Below are 21,160 nucleotides of genomic sequence, written 5' to 3' on the forward strand. Positions count from 1 at the left end.
TAGTCAGAGATGTATCGATTTAAATTGTATTGAATTGTTTATTCTGTTGTTTGCTGACGACATTGTTCTATTTGATGGTACAGTTCTAGGGCTGCAGAGGAGAACTGATAAGTTAAGTACTTATTGCAGCAAATGGAAACTTAAAATAAACCTTGATAAGACTAAAATAATTGTTTTTAGAAAAGCTGGTAGACTTAGGAACTATGATTTTTTTTTTTATAATGGAACCCCTTAAGAGATAGTTTCCTCAAATAAATATCTTGGCGTTCATTTCTCTTCCTCTGGAAATTGGTATCAGACTCTAAAAACCTTGCAAAAGCAAGCCAGGTAAGTACTATCTATTGTCAGATCTTCTGACAAATTTATTATCATTGAAAGTCTTATTACATATATTTGATGTTACAATTCTTCCAGTCTTGATGTATGGTTCTGAAATTTGGGGTTTACATCCCTCACCAAATATACAAAATATTCATGACAAGTTTTGTAAGCAAATACTTCACCACTCTGTTACTACTCCGAACATCATTGCACGTGGTGAAACAGGTCGATATTCTTTGAAGGTTAATACTTACTATAAAATTGTGGAATACTGGACTAGGTTAATAAGTAAAGATAAGAATATTATTTCGTATAAAGTATATACATATCAGTATCGTTCAGCTGAAAAGAATCTTGATTGTTGGGCTTTGAGAATTAACAAACTTCTCTTCAGCTATGGTTTTTGAAATGTTTGTGTTGACCAACAAACTAGAAATGTAAACAATTTCGTTATACAATTTAAGCAGAGATGTATTGATACTGATCTGCAAAGGAGGGTCTCAGATCTTGAAAATGTATACTAGACTAGATTTTTTTCAGACAGATAAATATGACAGTGTCAGAAGAATATTACTTTAGTGCTGTAAATGTGAAGGTATATTGTATTGTCCTTTGTAGAGTTCGCTGTTCAAATCATATGTTAATGACTGATTATGGAAGATATTTAAATCTTGCCGGCAACGAACGTTTGTGTTCCTTGTGTGTTATTCCTATGATCGAATCTGAATACCATTTTTTGCCTTGAATGTCCGCTCTATCACGATCTCTCATACCACGTTTTTTATCATGTATATCCTTCTGAAAACAGGTTAGCTCTACTGTTTACTACTCAGATAAAAAATATAGCTGCGAGCAGCGATGTAGGGCTCCTTGGCTTTACTTCTTTGGAGCCTTTTGCATCTCTCACATATCTCATGAATGTAGTTATGGTATTAGTTAATATGAATCATATCACTGCTAGTCAAATGCTCTTCGACTGGAAGTACTGGGAGGTCATTAAGTTTCGATAAACTCATCACAAAACCTATTTTCGTACATTAAATAATATCACTTAGGTATCATGAATATCAAAACAGAAGAACCCTTTGTTCAAACAGTCAGAGAAACAGAAAAATTTGTGGCCTGAACTAAATAATTTGAAAGGTTCACTGTGACTGACATTATATGAATGTAAATGTACGTCACATGTAGCTGACAAGTCATGATTCAGATTTAACGGTCAGTCAACACAACTCATGTGTCATTTTACCGAAAGAATGACATTCTCATACTCTTTATTATGGTGCATTGCCTACTGATAGAGGTACCTGGCGAGTTTAGTGCGGATTTTTTCTGCACTGTTAGTAGACACCATTTCCATCTAAATATCAACAGCAACCAAATAGACATGTCGACACGAAGCACTCGTGCTCTGTATTTCTGTAGCGTTTATCAATATCCATAACACTGTTCCTCTCACGCTGACACAAGTGAACATGTAGTTTTACAGCAACTAACGTACTCCAGTAGGGGTATTCTCGGGACGTGGACATCCTAAGTCGTGCAAAAACAAAGTCAAGAAAAATGTGTCCACTTTGGGTTACTTAGCTAATTAACCCTAGATAATAGAGAAAACAAAATAAAAATAAAGAAAATAAAATAAAGAACAAGATACCAAGTGTTTATACGTTGTTACTTGAATTCCGTAAAGCGGTTAGTTTCAGTTATATAATTCTGTACGGATTTTATAAGATTTTCATTGTCTAAAGGAGATAAATCGTCATTGCCGTAACAGTATTTGCATTCTTACATAGCTTTCGCACAACACACTTCTCTCGTCATTGTCAATTGAAATTGACATCGTCTCCCATATCTGCACGTGGACCACACTTTGCAGTGGTAGTTTCTTTATAGGACATTTCATGAGAGGAATATTACTCCGACAAAGAGTCGCCAAGGCATCCCATGCACATGTTCATATGTAAATATAGATGTAGATGTTGTGACTGCATACTTACCTATTAGTTTTCCATAACTATCCATGCTGACACGGTGAATAAACGTGTACAACCTGCTTGCGTCTGTGGGGAGTCGATAAAAAAACAGCTTGAGTTCGTGTTTGAAGGAGCAGACATAATCGTCCTCGCGCCTTCCTACAGACTGTCGCATGCTTTGCAAGCGGCCATAATCGTCCCCGCGCTTTTCTTCAGACTGTCGCATGTTTCGCACGGGTAACCTGCTGTATAGTTAATGTGGGAGAAACCTATGACACATTCGGTAATATAAGCCTTGTCTGTCGGTGATATAAAGTACTGCCATATAGCTTGAATATTGCTGACTGCGGCGTAAAACTAAACTCAATCAGTCAGTCACACTCACGCTCACGCAAATGAACTTGTGATTACACAGCAGTTAAGGTACTTCAGTAGTTTGTATTAGTATCCATTACACTGTTACACTCGGGCTGTTGCAAATGAATAGTGAATCGAGAGCAGGTATATATACTGGAAATACCCCTAACAGCTCGATAAAGGTCACATATGAAGTTTTCAAATCCATGCAAACTGCACATAACAGAATTGATTGGCAAAAGCGCATTACCCTTCGGGAATTGCAAAGCCGGCGAGTGATAGGAGCGGACATAATTTTACTAGCGCTTCCTTCAGCTATACCAGAGTTACCCCCCCTTAGACCACAGCTACAACATTTACTATGACCCGGCACGCTCATTCGTTGACAATCTTTAAAAGCTGCCGAAAGACATACCCCAAACAAAAGATTGAATTACAATAAAGATATAATATGCCTACTGCAATGTGTTTTAATTTTGTGTAGCGCTACCTCTCGTCATTGTCAATTGAAATTGACATCGTCGCCTATATCTGCACGTGGACCACGCTTTGCAGTGGTAGTCTCTTTATAGGAGATATCGTCCTTTCGCTTTCCTTCAGACTGTCGCATGTTTTGCACGGGTAATCTGCCGTGTCGTAAATGTCGATCAAACTTATGACACATTCGGCAATGTATCCCTGGGCCGTCGGCGATATAAAGAAGTCCCTATTTCATTAAATCTGTCCAAACTTACGGTTTTTGAATGTAAGTATTATCTATGATGACTGGTACGTTGTTGAAAGTCTGTTTGCGTCATATTTAGCGTGTTCAGCCTGGAGTTGTGGGTGAGTTTGTTTGGTACTCTTTTTCTTTCATTTGGGGCTCGTCTCAAATAGTTTTTTTTTTTCTTTTGGCTCCCATACGTTGTATTCACACGGATAATGTTGAACGCCTTAGCGCTTGCAGTGACTTTTGACATTGGACCAAGAACAGAAAATGTTTAACAACCAAAGGCCACTTCAGAACAAGCGTTTAAACTGTTGTATGTGCTAAGTTTAGTTTGGCACAACATGGCAAAGAAGCCCGTGAAAGTTTTTGAAGACAACTTTTGCCCAAAAGTGGCGTCCAATATGGCGGCCATCATATAAACATAGGCACATTTGACGATGCTACTGTGTAGAAACATGCATAGACACAAAGTATGCAACGTTTGAAAGCCGTAGCCCTTGTAGTTTTAGTGCCGCACATTTTGGGAGGTATGCAGTCAGGATTTTGCTGAAAAACATCAACAAAAACTTCAATCCAACATAGCGGCCAAACGGTGCATTTTAGCGACTTGAGCCGTCCAGGCGAAATTGTAGGCATTTTGATTGCGCATCTGCTCCAGAACTTTGGCAAACGTTGGAGCATTAGTTTTGGAGATATTTGCATTTGCATTTGAAATTTTTGAATTAATTTTGAATTATCTGCCCTTTGCTATTGGGCCTACAGCCTAGGGATTTTAAAGCGCGATATCTACACCTCGGTGGGCATCTGGGTGAATTTTTTCAAGGCATTCTGTCCAGCGGTGCTCTCTGTAGGTCTGGTACAAAATACGGCGGAAGAATAAATAATAATAATAAAAACATTAACGATTACAATAGGTCTCCTGCCTAAGTTTAAATTTAAACTGTTGTTGCTATGGCAACCTGATAAATGAAAAACTTCAATCCAAGATGGCGGCCAAACGGCTAGAGATATCGCTCTGGGACAACCAGACAAAAATGATCGGAATCTCATGACCAAGTCACATACCAAATATGGAAGCGATTGGGGCAATAGTGGTGGAGTTATATGCTGTTTTGTGCCGTTTTGGACACATAATGCATTTGTGCAATTTTTAATGCCATATGGCCGACAAGCGATCAAACTTTTGATATGCATGTAAGAAAACGAAATGTTAAGCATCTTATGTTGATGCATACTGCCAAGTTTTACTGCCTTCTGTGCAGAACTTGAGCAACTATGCTGTTTATAATGTAGTATCATCAGAATCTGACGAAATCCAATATGGCCGCCAAGCAATACACATTTTGACATACACCCAAGAACAAAAAATGTTCAACACACTTAGTTACTACGTACGGCCAGATTCTAGCTGCATAGTTGAAATAGTTATGACGCTGCGATTTTTTGAAAATACATTTTAGTACAAAGTAAACAACAGAAGCAAACATCTAGATATCCGTAACTAATAAAGATATCGCAACATAGCTTATGGGCATTAATATTTGAGGTATATATTGTATATCTGCACATTTACAGCGTTCTGCAGTTCATACATTCAGAGTTATGGATTGCGAAAAATGCCTACCCAACAAAATCTGCACATTTCCGATAAACATCTTCAATCCAATATGGCCGCCGCATCATGTGACTTTTGACATAGGACCAAGAACAGAAAATGTTCAACAACCAAAGGCAACTTCAGAACAAGCGTTTAAACTGTTGTATGTGCTAAGTTTCGTTTGGCACAAAATAGCAAAGTAGCCCGTGAAAGTTTTTGAAGACAACTTTTTGCCCAAAAGTAGCGTCCAATATGGCGGCCATCATATAAACATAGGCACATTTGACGATGCTACTGTGTAGAAACATGCATAGACACAAAGTATGCAACGTTTGAAACCCGTAGCCCTTGTAGTTTTAGTGCAGCACATTTTGGGAGGTATGCAGTCAGCATTCTGCTGAAAAACATCACCAAAAACTTCAATTCAACATAGCGGCCAAACGGTGCATTTTAGCGACTTGAGCCGTCCAGGCGAAATTGTAGGCATTTTGATTGCGCATCTGCTCCAGAACTTTGGCACACATTGGAGCATTAGTTACGGAGATATTTGCATTTGAAATTGAAATTTTTGAATTAATTTTGAATTATCTGCCCTTTGCTATTGGGCCTACAGCCTAGAGATTTTAAAGCGCGATATCTACACCTCGGTGGGCATCTGGGTGATTTTTGTCAAGGCATTCTGTCCAGCGGTGCTCTCTGTAGCTCTGTTACAAAATACGGCGGAAGAATAAATAATAATAATAATAATAATAATAATAATAATAAGGGCCTGATGATGTACGCCTCTTCGTGGTGGGCCTAGATAGGGGAATTTTATTCCCTGAACTGAACGTACATCACCCAGTTAGGGCTGACCCCCCGAAGCTGGTTTTTCACTGGGTTACAAACAGCCAAGAAGAATTTTATCTTTCAACTCCGCAGCCCAGTCAGCCTTCCTCCGGTAGTGACACTAACCATACTGGAGATGGGACTTGCCCCAGGGGAAGGCACAGAACCCGACCAAGAATATCTTGGTCAAACCACCTTAAAACCACACTACTTGAGTGTGCGAGAGCGACAGGATGGCCTGAAAATCCACGAATCAATGGCAAGTCGCTGAAGCTGCATTGGGACAATGCCATGCCCATGTATGCTTACCTGACGGAGCAAAATCTTCGAGATCAATTCCGGCGGCTTAAAAATCTCTTGCCCCGTGAGCCAGTTCAACCCACAACTGGTGCCCGTCAGGAACCTTTGCATGAACAGAATGCTCAAGTGGCAGCAGACCCAAAACTTCTGATGGACGTCCGTGTCAACCTCTTTCCTCTTGCTGATGGAAACTCTTCCGGCAAAGAGCCAATTGGCCCCGAAATTTCAGACCCTCACTCTTCTCTCTTCTTCAGTTGCAGATCTTTCCGAAAACCCTGTGTATATTTTGTTTCATTCTATTTATGATGAAATATCTGGCATACCTTTAGAAAATCGGAGGCCAATTAAACAAACAAATGAATCTTTTCCCAAAATGAAATCAATTTATTAAATGATATTATTTCTATGAAACTTTCATCGGACTGTTCATTACATGAAGTTAATTGTTGTGTCTATGCTGCCGCTCGAACCTTGGAGGAACTTCACACAGTTTCCAAGAAAAATCATCTAATACTAAGAACAATACACCAAAAGAAAAACCGGTTTCAAGTAAAACTAACGGAAACTAGAAAATACATTTCCTGGATAGAGCTGTGCCTGAAGTTAAGATCATCAGGGAGTCCAATGTCAAAACGGCAAAGTCAATTTGGAGAAAATTAAAATTACAATACAAGACAACAAAGAAAAGGTACTTCTCCAAATTGTCGATTCCCTTAAGGCAAAAATAAGGGTTTGGACTGAAAGAAGAAAAAATGGGAAAAGAAAATAAATTCATCAAACAAAATAAACTTTTAGAAATAATGAAAAGCACTTTTACAGGCAATTGAAAACAAAGGGTGATGGTGAACATGATAAACGGCCTCCCATGGATGCCAATGAAAGGTTCTGGAAACAGTTGTGGTCTGTACCCGGCAACTGTAACCTTGAGGCACCATGGGTCCGTGATTATGACCATGCAATGCATGAGAAAGTAACTAGGTCGTTTGTCTGTTACATCTCACCAGATTGCCTGAAAAGTGTTATAAAAAGTCCAAATCTAATACAGCTCCAGGGCCTGATGGCATTCGAAACCGGTATTGGAAACTGTTCCCCTGTGTCCAAACACCATTACTACACTGTTTTAATACTCTCGTGGACACAGGTGATGTTCCTCCATGGTTCTGCAAAGGTCGAACAATACTCCTTCCCAAAAAAGGAGACTTGACTGATCCCAAAAACTTCCGCCCTATCACATGTTTGAATACACAATACAAAATATTCACAGGGTGTTTGACAAACCTCGTGTCATCTTACTGCTCTTCCAATGATATAATTTACAGAGAGCAGAAGGGAGCAAGAAAGGGATGTTGGGGGTGCAAGGATCAACTTCTTGTACAGAAAATGATTTTGGAAGAGGCAAAAAAGTATCACCGCAACCTCTCCATGTGTTGGATTGACTACAAAAAAGCATACGACTCTGTCCCTCACGAATGGATTCTGAAGTCTCTTCATTGTATTGACCTCCCTGAGCGACTACTTGATTTACTCAAGTCTTTAATGAGTTGCTGGTCGACTCAACTTGAGATGTACTCGCAAGGGCAGGTGCAGACTTCGGAATCTATTCCAATCAGAAGGGGAATATTTCAGGGGGATTCCTTTAGTCCTTTGCTTTTCTGTCTGTCTTTAAATCCTTTGAGCTTTCTGCTCAATAAAGAGGAGGGTTACCATCCCGGACCTCCTCAGCACAGATCCCCAACACCTCTTACTCATCTCCTTTACATGGATGATATCGAGCTCCTTGCCAAGGGAGATACCAATTTGAAAGAACAGGTTCTCCTTGTCGAGTCCTTTTCGAATGATATTGGCATGACATTTGGACTTGACAAATGTAATACTCTTCATTTGAAACGTGGCAAGGTTGTTAACGATGGATCGGTCAAGTTACAAGGGGGAGGAGTTATTGAGCATCTTGTGGAAGATCAGGCCTACACCTATCTTGGAATGCAAGTTCGAGACAAGCTCCAGAATGCCCAGATTCAAGACAAACTTCGGGCTGAGTACAAATCTCGTTTAAAGAAAATCTGGAGTTCAGAGCTAAATGCTCGAAACAAGGTCAAAGCCACCAATACTTTTGCTGTGCCAGTCCTCTCCTATTCCTTTGGAGTAGTTGATTGGACAAAACAAGACATCCAGAGTCTTGACCGTCTGACCAGAAGGATCATGTCTGATAACAGAGCCCACCACCCTCGTTCCTCTCTTAACCGTTTATACATGCCAATCAATTCTGGAGGTCGGGGTTTGATTAATGTGGAGGCTCTTCATGACAGAATTTTATTGTGTACTTTTGCACATATTTATTTATCAGATGATCCTCTGGTGATGCATGTGAAGACTCATGATGAAAGCAAGGAATTCCACAGCTATTTTAAGCGTGCCAAGGTTGTTGGACAGAATCTGAAATTTGAGGTTGACTTTGCTGATGGCAATGTACTGCTGGACGGTACAGCGATGGGAGTAAACCAGGTGAAGTCCTTCACCAAGTCTGCCCAGAGTCGGTCTTTTGTGGAGAAGCTTTCTGAGAAGCCATTGCATCGTGTGTACATGCAGTGTGTTGAACAGAATAGCAATCCCACCGACTCCTTCGCCTGGATGAAGTCGGCTGGTCTTAAATGTGAAACTGAGGGCTTCCTTTTGCTGCTCAGGACCAGTCACTTCCCACTCGTAATCGCCTAAATGTGATTCTTAAAGAGAATATTAATATGAAATGTCGACTTTGCAATGAATTCACAGAGACTGTCCAACACCTTGTCAGTGGATGCCCTTCCTTGGCACAAACAGCATATCTTAAACGACATGATGGCATGGCTCGTTGCTTTTACTACCGTCTCCGACATGCCTGTGGCTTTGACTCCGAGGTCCATCCATGGTACGACCCTGAAAATGTCCAGAGCGTCATGGAAAATGATGCTTTCAAACTTCTCTGGAATAGGCCCATATACAGCCTGCGGAGAATTCCAGCCAACAAACCTGATCTTGTCCTTTTTGATAAAGCCAATGAATTTATATATATCATTGAATTTTCTGTCCCTTTTGACAGGAATGTGATTGACAAGATTAAGGAAAAGCATGATAAATATGCGGACCTCGCCTTTGAAATGTCTCGCTTGCATCCCAAGTACACTGTCGTCAGGCTCCCCATTGTTCTCGGTGCCCTTGGTTTGGTACCTCCTGATCTCTTGGCGCAGATCAAGAGAGTGCCCGGGTTCTCCACCGGGAGCACAGCTCTTCTGACACTCTGGGTAATGCAGAAGGCTGCAGTGTTGGGGAGCCTTCATATTCTCCGGAAAGTTCTTGGTGGGTTCGACTAGGCAGCGTTTCCTGGGAGAAGTCCCATTCGCTGTCTGGGCTGCGTGTAGAGGGGGCAAGGGCCCTGAGCTGATGATGAGCCTTACCAGCCTGACTGTGCCAGGATCACCCGAACCCTCTCTGCTGCATACTATCTTTAATCTGTAAAACATAATAATAATAATAATAAAAACACGAACGATTACAATAGGTCTCCTGCCTAAAGGCAAAGGAGCCCTAATAATATTGTTATAAACAACCTTGCTAAATACAGTTTTAGCTATGAAAAAACGTACGAAATACTCTGCATCATGCAGATCTTGTGTTCACATTTCTGTATGCAATTGCACCTCTGTATCCATGTCATATAAGTTTTATGGCGCTTTATGTCATTCATAAACCTTCTGATATGTATGTGCATAATGGGCCGGTGGCCCCCTTACTGAACAAACACACACGATCGGGCGACCACTTGAACGACTATGCCTTTCAGTTTTCCAGCTATTACAAATATGAAGATGGACAATTATTTAAGGATAGACAACTAACTTCCTTTTAGCAATATATGCGACGTTTCGATGTAGGTGCTAACAACGTTATCAAGCAAGTGACAAAGTTTTAGTACAGTATTCAGACGTTCGCAAAGCCATTGTCATTTCAGAAAATAGGCCAGTATCTCCTCACACTTCTGCCAGCTCTATCCTAGGCCTGCATGCCCTTTGAGGCTCATACGCCGTCCGATACACACTGACTTCGAGATATTTCAATTAGTGTACAAACTACCAACAATCAGTGAAGTTATATTTCACCATGTAAACATTTTCACATTATCATCCAAACCTGTGTTCCACAGGAGATATTGCTTGTGTGAGATCATACGATATCTCCTAGGGGATATCATTTTGACAGTAGAGTTTGTACAATGCCCTGACAATGCTTTGACGTCATGAACTTGATGACGTCACAATGCTATGACATTCCTGCACTGCAAGTCTAATGGCAGAACCTTGTTCATAGATGTACATTTTCCACTGAGAACTAATGAAGAATGATTTTTATGATAGATATAATGATAGATAGAATCTCACCCTCATATCTTCTGATATCAAATATATCAACACTCGTTGATAAAAGTAAAAGTATCCTCGGCAAGCCTAAGATATTTGTAACTTTATCAACTCGTGGTGATATATTTGATATCAAACGACACTCGTGTGAGATTCTCTATATACGGCAAGTAGCCATTGTAGAAACTGCATCACCACTTTGAGTGAAGAATGTGTGTTTGCAGCTGATAGGTAAACAAGGTACCTAGCCCATTGTCCAGGTATCAGTCATGGCCTGTCTACTTTGATGTCCTGGAGTGTGACTATTCACTCTCAACGCTGGATAATACGAAAACCTGAGACATGAATATATTAAGTTGGTTATAACCTCCTGTCAAAGCAGCATTGAATAGTGTACATGCACCAGTGACAATCGTCCCGATGGAAGGGGTCTACAGTCTCCACAACAAAATCACGTCCTGTACACTTTTGCAACGAAGGGGAAGGTCATCGAAACGTTGTGTTTAAACATGACAATGGCATTCGAATTAAAAAACTGTTTGAGATAACAATTTAGTGAAATATAACTTTATTCCACCCGGTAAGAATATGGAAGCTAAATAGTTGAATTGTCTGCAGGTTGGTTAGATGCAGTTGGAAGTTCACAATGGATTCGGTACTTAGTGTACCCATATCAGTGATTCCAATCTAACCCCAATGATATTGTATTTCTCTTCCAACCGATCATTTCGAATTATATGAATTGCAATTAGAAGTAACACGCGTTGTGGATGTCATCGTCTGTAACATAAGAAACATGACGGTTTGGAAGGATTTATTTATTGCAAATGAATCGTTCACATAATATTGTGGTGAAGTATCGGATGCAACTGTTCGCGGCACTATTCTATCGGGATAACAATGCATTGCAGCTCCATGCATAGTCTAGGTCATGTAACTGACAAATCTATAGATCTGTGCTGTATGCATTATTGTACGCATATCGTGTTCGGATAGACGTTTTGATAAGTGCGTCCCCTGCATGTATGTATGAAGAATATTCGTGGGAAGTGCATTTTGTAATTAATCATATATTGTAGATGAATGAGAGTTCCGGTAACATATACTCAGAACAGGTAGCATTACACCTACTATGTCAGTGCCGTCATGCACCTTGCAAGTGTAAGCGACAAGTGAAATGTTCATTGATAAAGAGACATTCAAAAGACACCCGGCAGAGTCATGTATTAGAGACATTTGCAATGGGTGCCTTAAGCTGACCGTGGATATAACAGACTAGATGGTTACTGAAAACAGGTGATCAACAAAGCGGAAATGCTTGATATTCAGTGCTTAAAAGGACTGTGAATATTAATGTTTCCATCTGCGTAATATTGGATAGGGAGATGAAAAAGCTGATTGTCCAATATAATTTTCACTGAGCGAGGACTACTGTCAGTCAACCACTTCAGGTTCTACAAACCGATACCACCTACGATGTGTACAAAATAGGTCCGGATAAATCCTTTCAATAAAGAAGTCCTAACAATACTTCTAATTACACAATGCTTAAAATGATTACTAGTATGCCATCAGATTTCAGTACAGGGTCCTTGAATGGTGTTAGTCTACTATCCGTATTTAAAGACTCTCGTTGACAACTACATTTCTCACTCTTTCTATTAAAAGGGGTGTCGAGACGCAGCATCAACAAATAGCATTGGACTAACAGATGACGCATTGCAAGTGAGAGTTGTGTTGAAACAAAATGAAGTTTGACAACATTCTGGAGACAGTGGGCGCATTTGGTCCTTCCCAAAGGCGTCTGTATATACTTCTCAGCCTGCCCGCCATTTATAATGCTGTCATCCTTATGGTCATCTCTGTGTTTCTCTTTGCTGTTCCTGAACACAGGTAAGTTCATCAGAAGAACATGTCCTCCAAACTATTATGGTGAAGTGAACTGTTGTTCATGCAGTGGATACTGAGTGTATCATAAAGTCGATAAACTAATGCATCTTTAAGCCAGTAGGCAGCATTACAATATGGATACTAATCATATCATGGGGGACTTCAGAGAAATCAACTCTGCCCTTCGGGACTCGGTAATGAACACATTTGAGTGACGTCTCCAAAGTCACCGATGCATTGCTTATCCATCCTTGAAGTTGATCTAACTTACCTTTTCATACCTGTCCACCCTGGATAAACAAGACAAAAACCTTTGTATTTTGCATTTCAGGTGTGCTATTCCCGGGATGAAAAATGATACCTTCCAGATTCAAAGAGAGGCTCATGCTGACCTCATCAACAGGACAATGCCGCATGACAATGATAACGTCGACCTACCTCGTTCATCATGCTTCATTTATTCAACGTCTGAAAATGTGACATCCCGCGATATGAATACCGTCACTGAGCCATGTCACAAGTGGATATATGATAAAAGCGTGTATCAGTCGACTGTTGCGCAAACAGTAAGTAATTCAAGTTGAACTTACGGTTTAGTTTTCAGCATAGAAAAGGCTGGAAGCGTGGACATTTATTGCTTCTAAAAACAACTGGTTTTAAAAGCGCACTTCACAGCGTAGTGTTCGCTGTCCAGAGGACTTTGTCGGCGGTATCTGCTGAAACAATGAAACTAGGGGGGTCAAGGGGCTTCTTCAAGAAGCAGCGGATACGAAAGAAAACGTGTTTGTACTATTGAAGCCATGTAAATAAGCTTCGTGTACTACTCGCAACTTATATAGCATAAAGCCTTAGACTTTCTCATCAGCAACCCATGGTCGTATCCCAGTTGCGTAGATCGACGTACATCCTGGGCTGTCTGCCCAGACTTGATTATTTACAGACCGCCGTCACATACGAAGAATAATGCTGAATGCAGCGTTAAGCAATAAACAAACATTTTTATTCTCAGATGGACCTTGTGTGTGACCGGAAGCTGTATGTGAGTCACGCCAAGATGATGGCCATGGTTGGGCAACTCGTTGGAGTTCTTATTGGTGGCCCCATGTCCGACAAGTAAGTACCACCATATTTGTTGCTGTGGAAGCCTTAAGTTTGATTAGAATAGCTTAGGGAATCCATCACACTCAACAAATTCTTATCACTATTTTACTGAAACTCAGCGCTCTCATAGGAGAGGTCCATGGTCGAGATGAGACAAACCCGTGTGTGATTCATATTTCCGTCATGCTGGTGTTTCCGTTGCATGAGTGAGGTAAAATGTTACATGGCGTCGGTAATATTACAACTATACAGCGATGAAAACAAGATATTGCTTTTAAGAGAACTGTCGAGTAAGGACAGTAAAATAGTTAGGTAAATCACAATTTAAGAACAAAACCAGCCTACCTGATGAAAATGAAGATAGACAGATATTCAATAGATTCGTTCTTAAACTAAGGCCCATCTTATTGGAGATCAAAGGAACTTTGCTTCCCAAATGATTTCTCAGCATGATTTACACCATCCCTTTAGTTGTTTCCTTCAGGGTGTCCTGACCATGTGCACTTTATACATGTTCGGTGCAATGGTTCTCTAATGGTATTTATTCTGACGGCTAGAGCATGATGTCTCTGTCTAGTCATACCAACTTCGCCTCACCCCCTAGCTTACCAAGTCCGACTACAAGATAGGCATGTGATCACGAATCACGCTTAAGTAGTGATTTTCGCAAATAGTGGTGGCTCTGAAATTTCACTTCTACACGAAACTCATGTAATACACAATAGATTTTGACAGTATTTTTCATGTAATGAAAGAGAAAAAGCACATGCACACTTTATAAGTAGTTTAGGTCGTAATATGCAAATATGCATCACCAATGTCGATTTAAAGACGGCCGTTGCTGCTTTCTGTGTTGTAGGTTCGGACGGCGGAGAGTCATCTTAGCTAGCGTGTTTGGTTCGGTTCTACTGAGCATCTGTCTCACCTGGATCACGAACTACTACCTGCTCATCACTGTAGTATTAGTCATCACAGCGAGCACTAACGTGCAGTACCTATCTTGTTTCGTGTTCAGTAGGTTCTTGTTGTTTACTTTGATTTAGACGTGTTGTTATTTTCATTTGTGAAGCAAATGAAGAGATTCTTTTACTGCTTGAGGGAAAAGACTAAAATGGAATCGGAATGTGTGACTTGGTTGATTGATTGTCATCGTTCAGCTACGGCGTTGCCCGTTGGTTAAAATATTGTGTGCTAGTCGTCTAGGAACGAAGCGGATGGTGCGTAATACACAGCCCTTACGAATCGAAAATCTGAGAAACGTGAAAGATACGAAGAACAAAAGCTTTTAAACGTAGTATATTTGTTCCTTTAAAATTCGGCTAAACTCTTCCTACAATCGCCAGCGGCTGAAGGGATGGTGTAAATCCAACTGGGGTCCATGCAGGTAGCTAAGGCACTGTCAGTCCCCATGGTCCCTAGTATGGTGATCTACCTTCAGTTGTTGGTGATCTTTAGCCCATTTTTACATTGTATTGTCCAAAAATAATTTTCTACTTTCAAAGATATATGCTAGCTAGTTTTAACTCAATCTCTGCTACTCTAGTGGTTTTACTGTCCTTCGTTGACAGGGTTTTATATATTATATGTATGTATTATGATTTTAAAACTAGTTTTAGTCACGATATGGCTGAAATTTTGCCTTTAAATCTTAACTCACTCACTCACTCACTCATGAATAAACGGTCCAATACCCCCCAACGTATATTTGTTACAGCTAAGGTAATAGATCAATTTAAGAGCAAAACATTACTTTTTAGTTTAACTTAACGCAGTGTGGTATACACATGCCTGGATATTAATACATTAGGACACTGGCATCGATCAAAAGTTTCATTTTCTGCAAATTGTTAAATCCAGTGCATTGTTTTTAAATAAATGAAGTTGGTCAAATGCCATGTCGCCAGTTTTGATGAAATGTCCATCACTATTTTTCAGCTTGACATGTACATGTGTAGAACAAAACATAATCTTACCCATTCACCTTGAATGAATGCAATTTATCTTTGCATTAATGGTACTTGTCATTATTTGGGGTTTAGAATATCTCTCTGCATAACGTGTCAATACATAGAAATATTCCATGCGTAGAAATAAGAGTGAAATGTTCGTTACCGCCGCCAAATTAGGGAATTGTGCTTTTTTAAACATAGTTTAAGTTTTACATTTAGAACACGAAGTATGCCAGATGGAGACAAAATATATTCAAAGCTTGTGTGTGGTTAATGAACTTACTGCTTGATTTGCCTGAGTATGTAATCTCCGTTACTGAAATGTTCGTTTCTAGGGTATTCGACACTACATAGCTTGTGAAGTTCTGATAATATTTCCGTCGAGACTAGCACATCATCCAGTACTTCATATTCCGCAAACCGATTTTTCAAAGAAACACTAAACAGACAAAGTGAAAACAGATGAATATTGGGTTCATCACGACGTGAGTTCTGATCACAGGTTCTTGTATGACAAATCAACTGCAATGCCTTGGTCAGTGGAAACGGCGAATTTGGCAAAAGGAAAAGCAAAACCAAATGTGGCGTTTTCAGCGTTCTAGAATGCATAAACTTCGTCCTAAGCTATAACTTCAGTACCATAACACTATTACCGCTTTGTAAAATATTTCATTGATACCAGCATCTAAATCATTAAGTGGGAGTGAGTAAGTATAGTTAAAAGTCTTGAACAGTCCCGCAATGTCGCACTAGTATTGTGATCAACAAAGTGTATCCGTGTGGGGCATTATGCCATAAACCTATAAATATTACTATTACCATGAACATGTGTGACATATGGCAGGTGAGGTGAGGTGAAATTGGGTTTTACGTCGTGCTTGAGAATATTTCGCTCATATGACGACGTGCATGCGTGTGTATATGTGTATGTGCGGCTGCTTGTACTAGCCCAGACTTAAGCTGGTTTTTATAGTGATAGCCCACTGAGATACCATGCCGCAGTGAAGCATGAATACCCCACTCAGACACATTGTACTGACTCCGAGCTGACCAGTCCTTGTTGTACCCATTAATGCAAAGCGCCAGGCAGGGACCAACAAATACCATATTTTAACGTCTTTTGGTATGACGCGGTCGGGGATCGAAGACATATAACAGTCAACATTGTGCATGTTTCGGCCAATACCTACTTGTTTCCTGTTGGATTAACTTTTAATCTAAAAGTATCAATGGCACCAAATGCATATTCATTAACGCCGCCATATAGCTTGAATATTGCGTAACTAAACTGACTCACTCACTCATTAACGCAGACCTACAGAATTTGTTATAAATGAAGTTGAAAAAATTAGTGATTTTGGTCATTGCCTCCTTGAACTGTAATTTTATGGATTGACTCGAATGTTAATTTTGTTTAACTTCTAACGCTACACTCAGCAATAGTTCAGCAATCTCTAACTGGGAGGTGTTCACGTATGTGAGTGAGTGAGTTAAAATTTAAGATCACTTTGGCAATGTTTCCTACCTACTTGTGTGTCCCACTTCTTCTGCATCAGATTACGGATATAAAATCTGATGATAGCTTTATAATCAGAGTATGGAAGGTTCATGTATGTGTAAACAAAGATGAAATATAACAAAACTGTAAAGATATTGTTGATCCTAATTATTTTTCTCCAGGTATGGAATGTGTCGGTCCCTCTAAACGAATGTTGGTTGGAGTGGCCATGAATTTCTTCTGGAGTGCAGGAAACATCATTGTTGCTTTGATGGTCTTCCTGATGCGAGACTGGAAAACCAGGCAGCTTGCAATTAGCGTTCCAGGTGTTCTGTTTGTTTATCTCTAGTAAGTAGTGTTGCGTATATCTAATATTATAATGATTCAATAAGAATGTATATTATATTTTGAAGATTATGGATTGATTATATGCAATGTATTTTGCTCTATGTCGTTCATAAAGACAAGATACGGGAATGGATGTCTGCTATCATATGAATGCTTACATCCAGCAAACAAAATGATATTTGTTCAGCATTGTTCTAAGTGGCAGCCTCTTTCTTATCAAACTACATCGATGTGCAAGCGTCACACTGTTGAAACACCTGACGCTGAACGTACATTACAAAATCTGAGAGCTCTTTATTTCTATTTTAGATCATATTTTCCTCCTCTTGTTTAAAATAATAATGCAGGAAACACGCCTTGATTTAGTTTGATGTAGACTTTCCCAGGCCATTTCAGTAAGACATTGACAAAACATAATTTTCCACAGTGTTGGTGCAGGAGTGAGATAAAAGTTTCCCAAGCGAAAATGAAAAAGCTCGCTGAGCATTGTTATTTATAATGTTTCAACCCTTTCACAAAAGCAATGGCTGGAATGGGGTTTCATTTGCTATGTGCACACATAGTACGTGTGTATTTTCTTCCGACGTAGTGCATCTATCATTTTCCAGTTTCCTGCCCGATTCCCCAAGATGGCAGTTTAGTAGAGGGAAAACTGCAGAGGCGAGCAAAACTGTGATGAAATTTGCCAAAGGAAACAAGGTTAGGCTCACTCAAGATATGCTTCATGACGTGACATGCACTCTGGATAATCATCAGGAACAGTTCTGGGAATTGCTGAAGTCCCCTGTCATGTTGAAGAGGATTCTCATTATCTCATACACCTGGTAAATGCATTTAATAACGACATATTACTGCAGCAAAGAAATGGGAACTATTACAAACCCAGTTTAGAGTGAGTGAGTGAGTTTAGTTTTACGCCGCACTCAGCAATATTCCAGCTATATGGCGGCGGTCTGTAAATAATCGAGTCTAGACCAGACAATCCAGTGATCAACAGCATGAGCATCGATCTGCGCAATTGGGAACCGATGACATGTGTCAACCAAGTCAGCGAAACTGACCACCCGATCCCGTTAGTCGCCTCTTACGACAAGATAGTCGCCTTTTTATGGCAAGCACATGGGTTGCTGAAGACCTATTCTACCCCGGATCTTCACGGGTCAAACCCAGTTTAGAGCAACGGGGTTTACATCAGTATCAATAAACATAACGTGATTATCAATATAGAGATACCACAGACGTTCCAGCATTTGATCTGATTAAATGAATGTCATCCTATATAAGCACATCAACAGAATTCTAGGTTTAAATATGGATAATGTGCTTGACTGATAAAGTACTCTACATATCATTATCTCTGTCACTATGACAAAGACTTGTAAATATATGTGTTCGTTTCATTTTTGGTTTCTGTTGATAGGCTTGCAATTGGTATGGGGTTTTATGGTCTCAGCATGAACGTCACAAACCTCTCTGGCAACGTCTACCTAAACTTCTTACTGTTTGTTCTGGTAGAGGCATGTGCGTATGTCATATGTCTTCTCCTGATGGAGCGCATTGGGCGGAAGAAGATGTTGTGCACTGCAATGCTGATGGCAGGAATAGCATGTGCTCTGTCGTTCGTCCCGTTCTTTGTCACAGAAACCCGTGAGTTTACATGATGCACATATACATTAGAGAATACGAATCCGTTGCCCAAACTGACGAAAAGAAGTGTGTAGCTATGTAATCATATGTGGTATATTCATGTGCTCTATTTCCTGTTGTAGCTAACAAGTGGATCATCAACATTTTGGCGTGTTTGGGCAATACGTGTGTATCTACAGGATTTGCCGCCGTTTATGTCTTCACTGCAGAGCTGCTGCCCACAACTTCTCGAAACTTTGGCATGGGCATCTCTTCTGTGTTTTGTAGAATTGGCAGTATATCGTCACCATATATTAATGATCTGGTTAGTAATCCAAAAAGCCTGCAACAGCCCTGCATACGTGCATCAGATCTATCTGTTTAAGATTGTGAATAACCCTTATCATCGTTGTGAGACTCCGTTGATCATATTAAGTTCAATATTGTTTTCCATTGTCGTCCTTTGTTACTGATATGTTTTGTGTTATTCATACGTGGTATCCAGTGACATAACTTGCTTTAGTAAGATATCAGTATATTCATTACCTGGATTATTTCAGACAATGCACCTATCAAGCAGATACAGCCAGATTCTACCCATGTTGATATTTGGGGGTGTCTCCTTCATTGCTGGACTTCTCGTACTTCTGTTGCCGGAAACACTGACGGTAAAGCTTCCAGAAACAATTAAGGATGCGGAGAGACTAGGGACGTGAGTGGATTTTGGTATTTGTTACCAATTGTAAAGTCATTTTTGGAACTATGTACTATTAATTCATGCTAATGTATCTATTGGGAACAAACTCCCGGTTTGGAAAGAAGTGCCAAGCAGTATACTGTTTGCATGGTCTTCACGAGGAATGGGAAAAAATATAGACTGTCATTGGTTATAGTTATTGGCTTCCATTTTAGGTTTAGTAATAAGTATGCGAATGAAAAATTCACTAGAATAAGCTAGGTTTAGATACTTGAAATATATTAAGCTAGTTTGATGACTTGATGTCATATTCAAAGGCTGAAACAGGTATGATCATATCCCTTTATAGATCGTTGGACATTTCATTGTGATAAACATAATAGCATTGATTTATTAGATGATCGGTCTAGTCATATATGTGTTGTTTATGGATATGGGTAAAAAAGCTTCACGTTAAATTAACTTTCCTTTCCGAAGTGTAATAATCCTTTTGATTGTCAGAAAATATTTCTCGCATGCAGCAGAATTATCATGTTACAACTTTTTATATGCTCACATTTTAATTCTTTTATAAACTCAAAAAACGTGAGGCTGGTAAATCTCCAGTCCAATGTAGCACAAATATACCATCATCATGAGGGTTTGGTTATGGGCTATTGTTATTTCATCGTACTGTTGAAACACATACGTATGATCTAGTCTGAATTTTGCAATCGAGTGGGTATGTGTCTTTGAATATATAACCATAGCATGGTATTACGAAGTTGTTTATTCAACAGAAATGTCACTGGTGACACCATACCTTCTCCAGCACAAGAACTGCTTCGCCTTGACAGGGAATGTGACAGCAGAACCACTGAAACAGCTTGACTTCTTGATCCAAGGGTCCTGACCATTTCAGTTATTGTCAAAGAATAATGTTTCACCCAGGACATACATATATTAGGTTATTTTCTGGCGAGTGTCTTAAATCTCTCTCCTCGCCCTCTCTCTCTCATCGTCTGGTTATTTTGTATCAACATCGCTGCGTGTGTATCTTTATCGCAGTTCTGTGTAACATTCTATCCTATTACAGTCCGACAAATAAGAGGTTGATAGCATGACCAGCTTTGATAGAACGATGATATCCACATGGACTGTTGTAAGTTATTCAATGTTGATATTATAAGCATCGATCTGCGCAGTTGAGGCAAGTCATAAAGTCCGCGAGCCTGACTACCCGATCCCGTTAGTTGCCTCTTGCGACAACTATGCCCTGCTGGAAACCAATTCTAATCCGGATCTTCTGGGGTCAGTCCCAGAGTAAAGTATCAACGCACTAGATTATCACAGACGTTGTTTAAAAGTTGTATGTAAACATAAACATATATCATCATGTTTCAAAATGCAAAATAAAAACAGGCTATAGATCGCAAGCAGCTGAAGGGACCATGGGAACTTATGTACCCTTGCTATCTGCATGCACCCAGCAGGATTTACACCACACCTCTAGTAAATGGCGATTTTCAGCAAACGTAGCCAGACATAAAGTAACAAATCCGCTATGATTAAAACTCTGGCAATGACAAAAATACA

The 21,160-nt window shown here is 39.8% G+C and overlaps 1 protein-coding gene across 1 annotated transcript; it reads left to right on the forward strand.

Moving 5' to 3' along the window:
• Window positions 1-12,223: 12,223 nt before the first annotated feature.
• Window positions 12,224-20,477, forward strand: LOC124256459 (organic cation transporter protein-like). The gene is made up of 6 exons (XM_046690448.1): window positions 12,224-12,369; window positions 12,698-12,932; window positions 13,376-13,479; window positions 18,683-18,909; window positions 19,032-19,213; window positions 20,397-20,477. Exons 1-6 carry the CDS (start codon window positions 12,224-12,226, stop codon window positions 20,475-20,477), a joined length of 975 nt encoding a protein of 324 aa, XP_046546404.1.
• The last annotated feature ends 683 nt before the right edge of the window (window positions 20,478-21,160 follow it).

This window comes from Haliotis rubra, unplaced genomic scaffold (assembly GCF_003918875.1).
Source record: "Haliotis rubra isolate DU_JTF1 unplaced genomic scaffold, ASM391887v1 Scf629, whole genome shotgun sequence".
Lineage (NCBI taxonomy): Eukaryota > Metazoa > Mollusca > Gastropoda > Lepetellida > Haliotidae > Haliotis > Haliotis rubra.

Excerpts from the sequence above, each read along its gene's own strand:
- LOC124256459 (XM_046690448.1), top strand. The coding sequence starts at position 12,224 with ATGAAGTTTGACAACATTCTGGAGACAGTGGGCGCATTTGGTCCTTCC. Across the intron at positions 18,910-19,031 it reads GTTCTTTGTCACAGAAACCC|CTAACAAGTGGATCATCAAC; the intron begins GTGAGTTTACAT and ends TTCCTGTTGTAG. Across the intron at positions 19,214-20,396 it reads CACCATATATTAATGATCTG|CACAAGAACTGCTTCGCCTT; the intron begins GTTAGTAATCCA and ends TACCTTCTCCAG.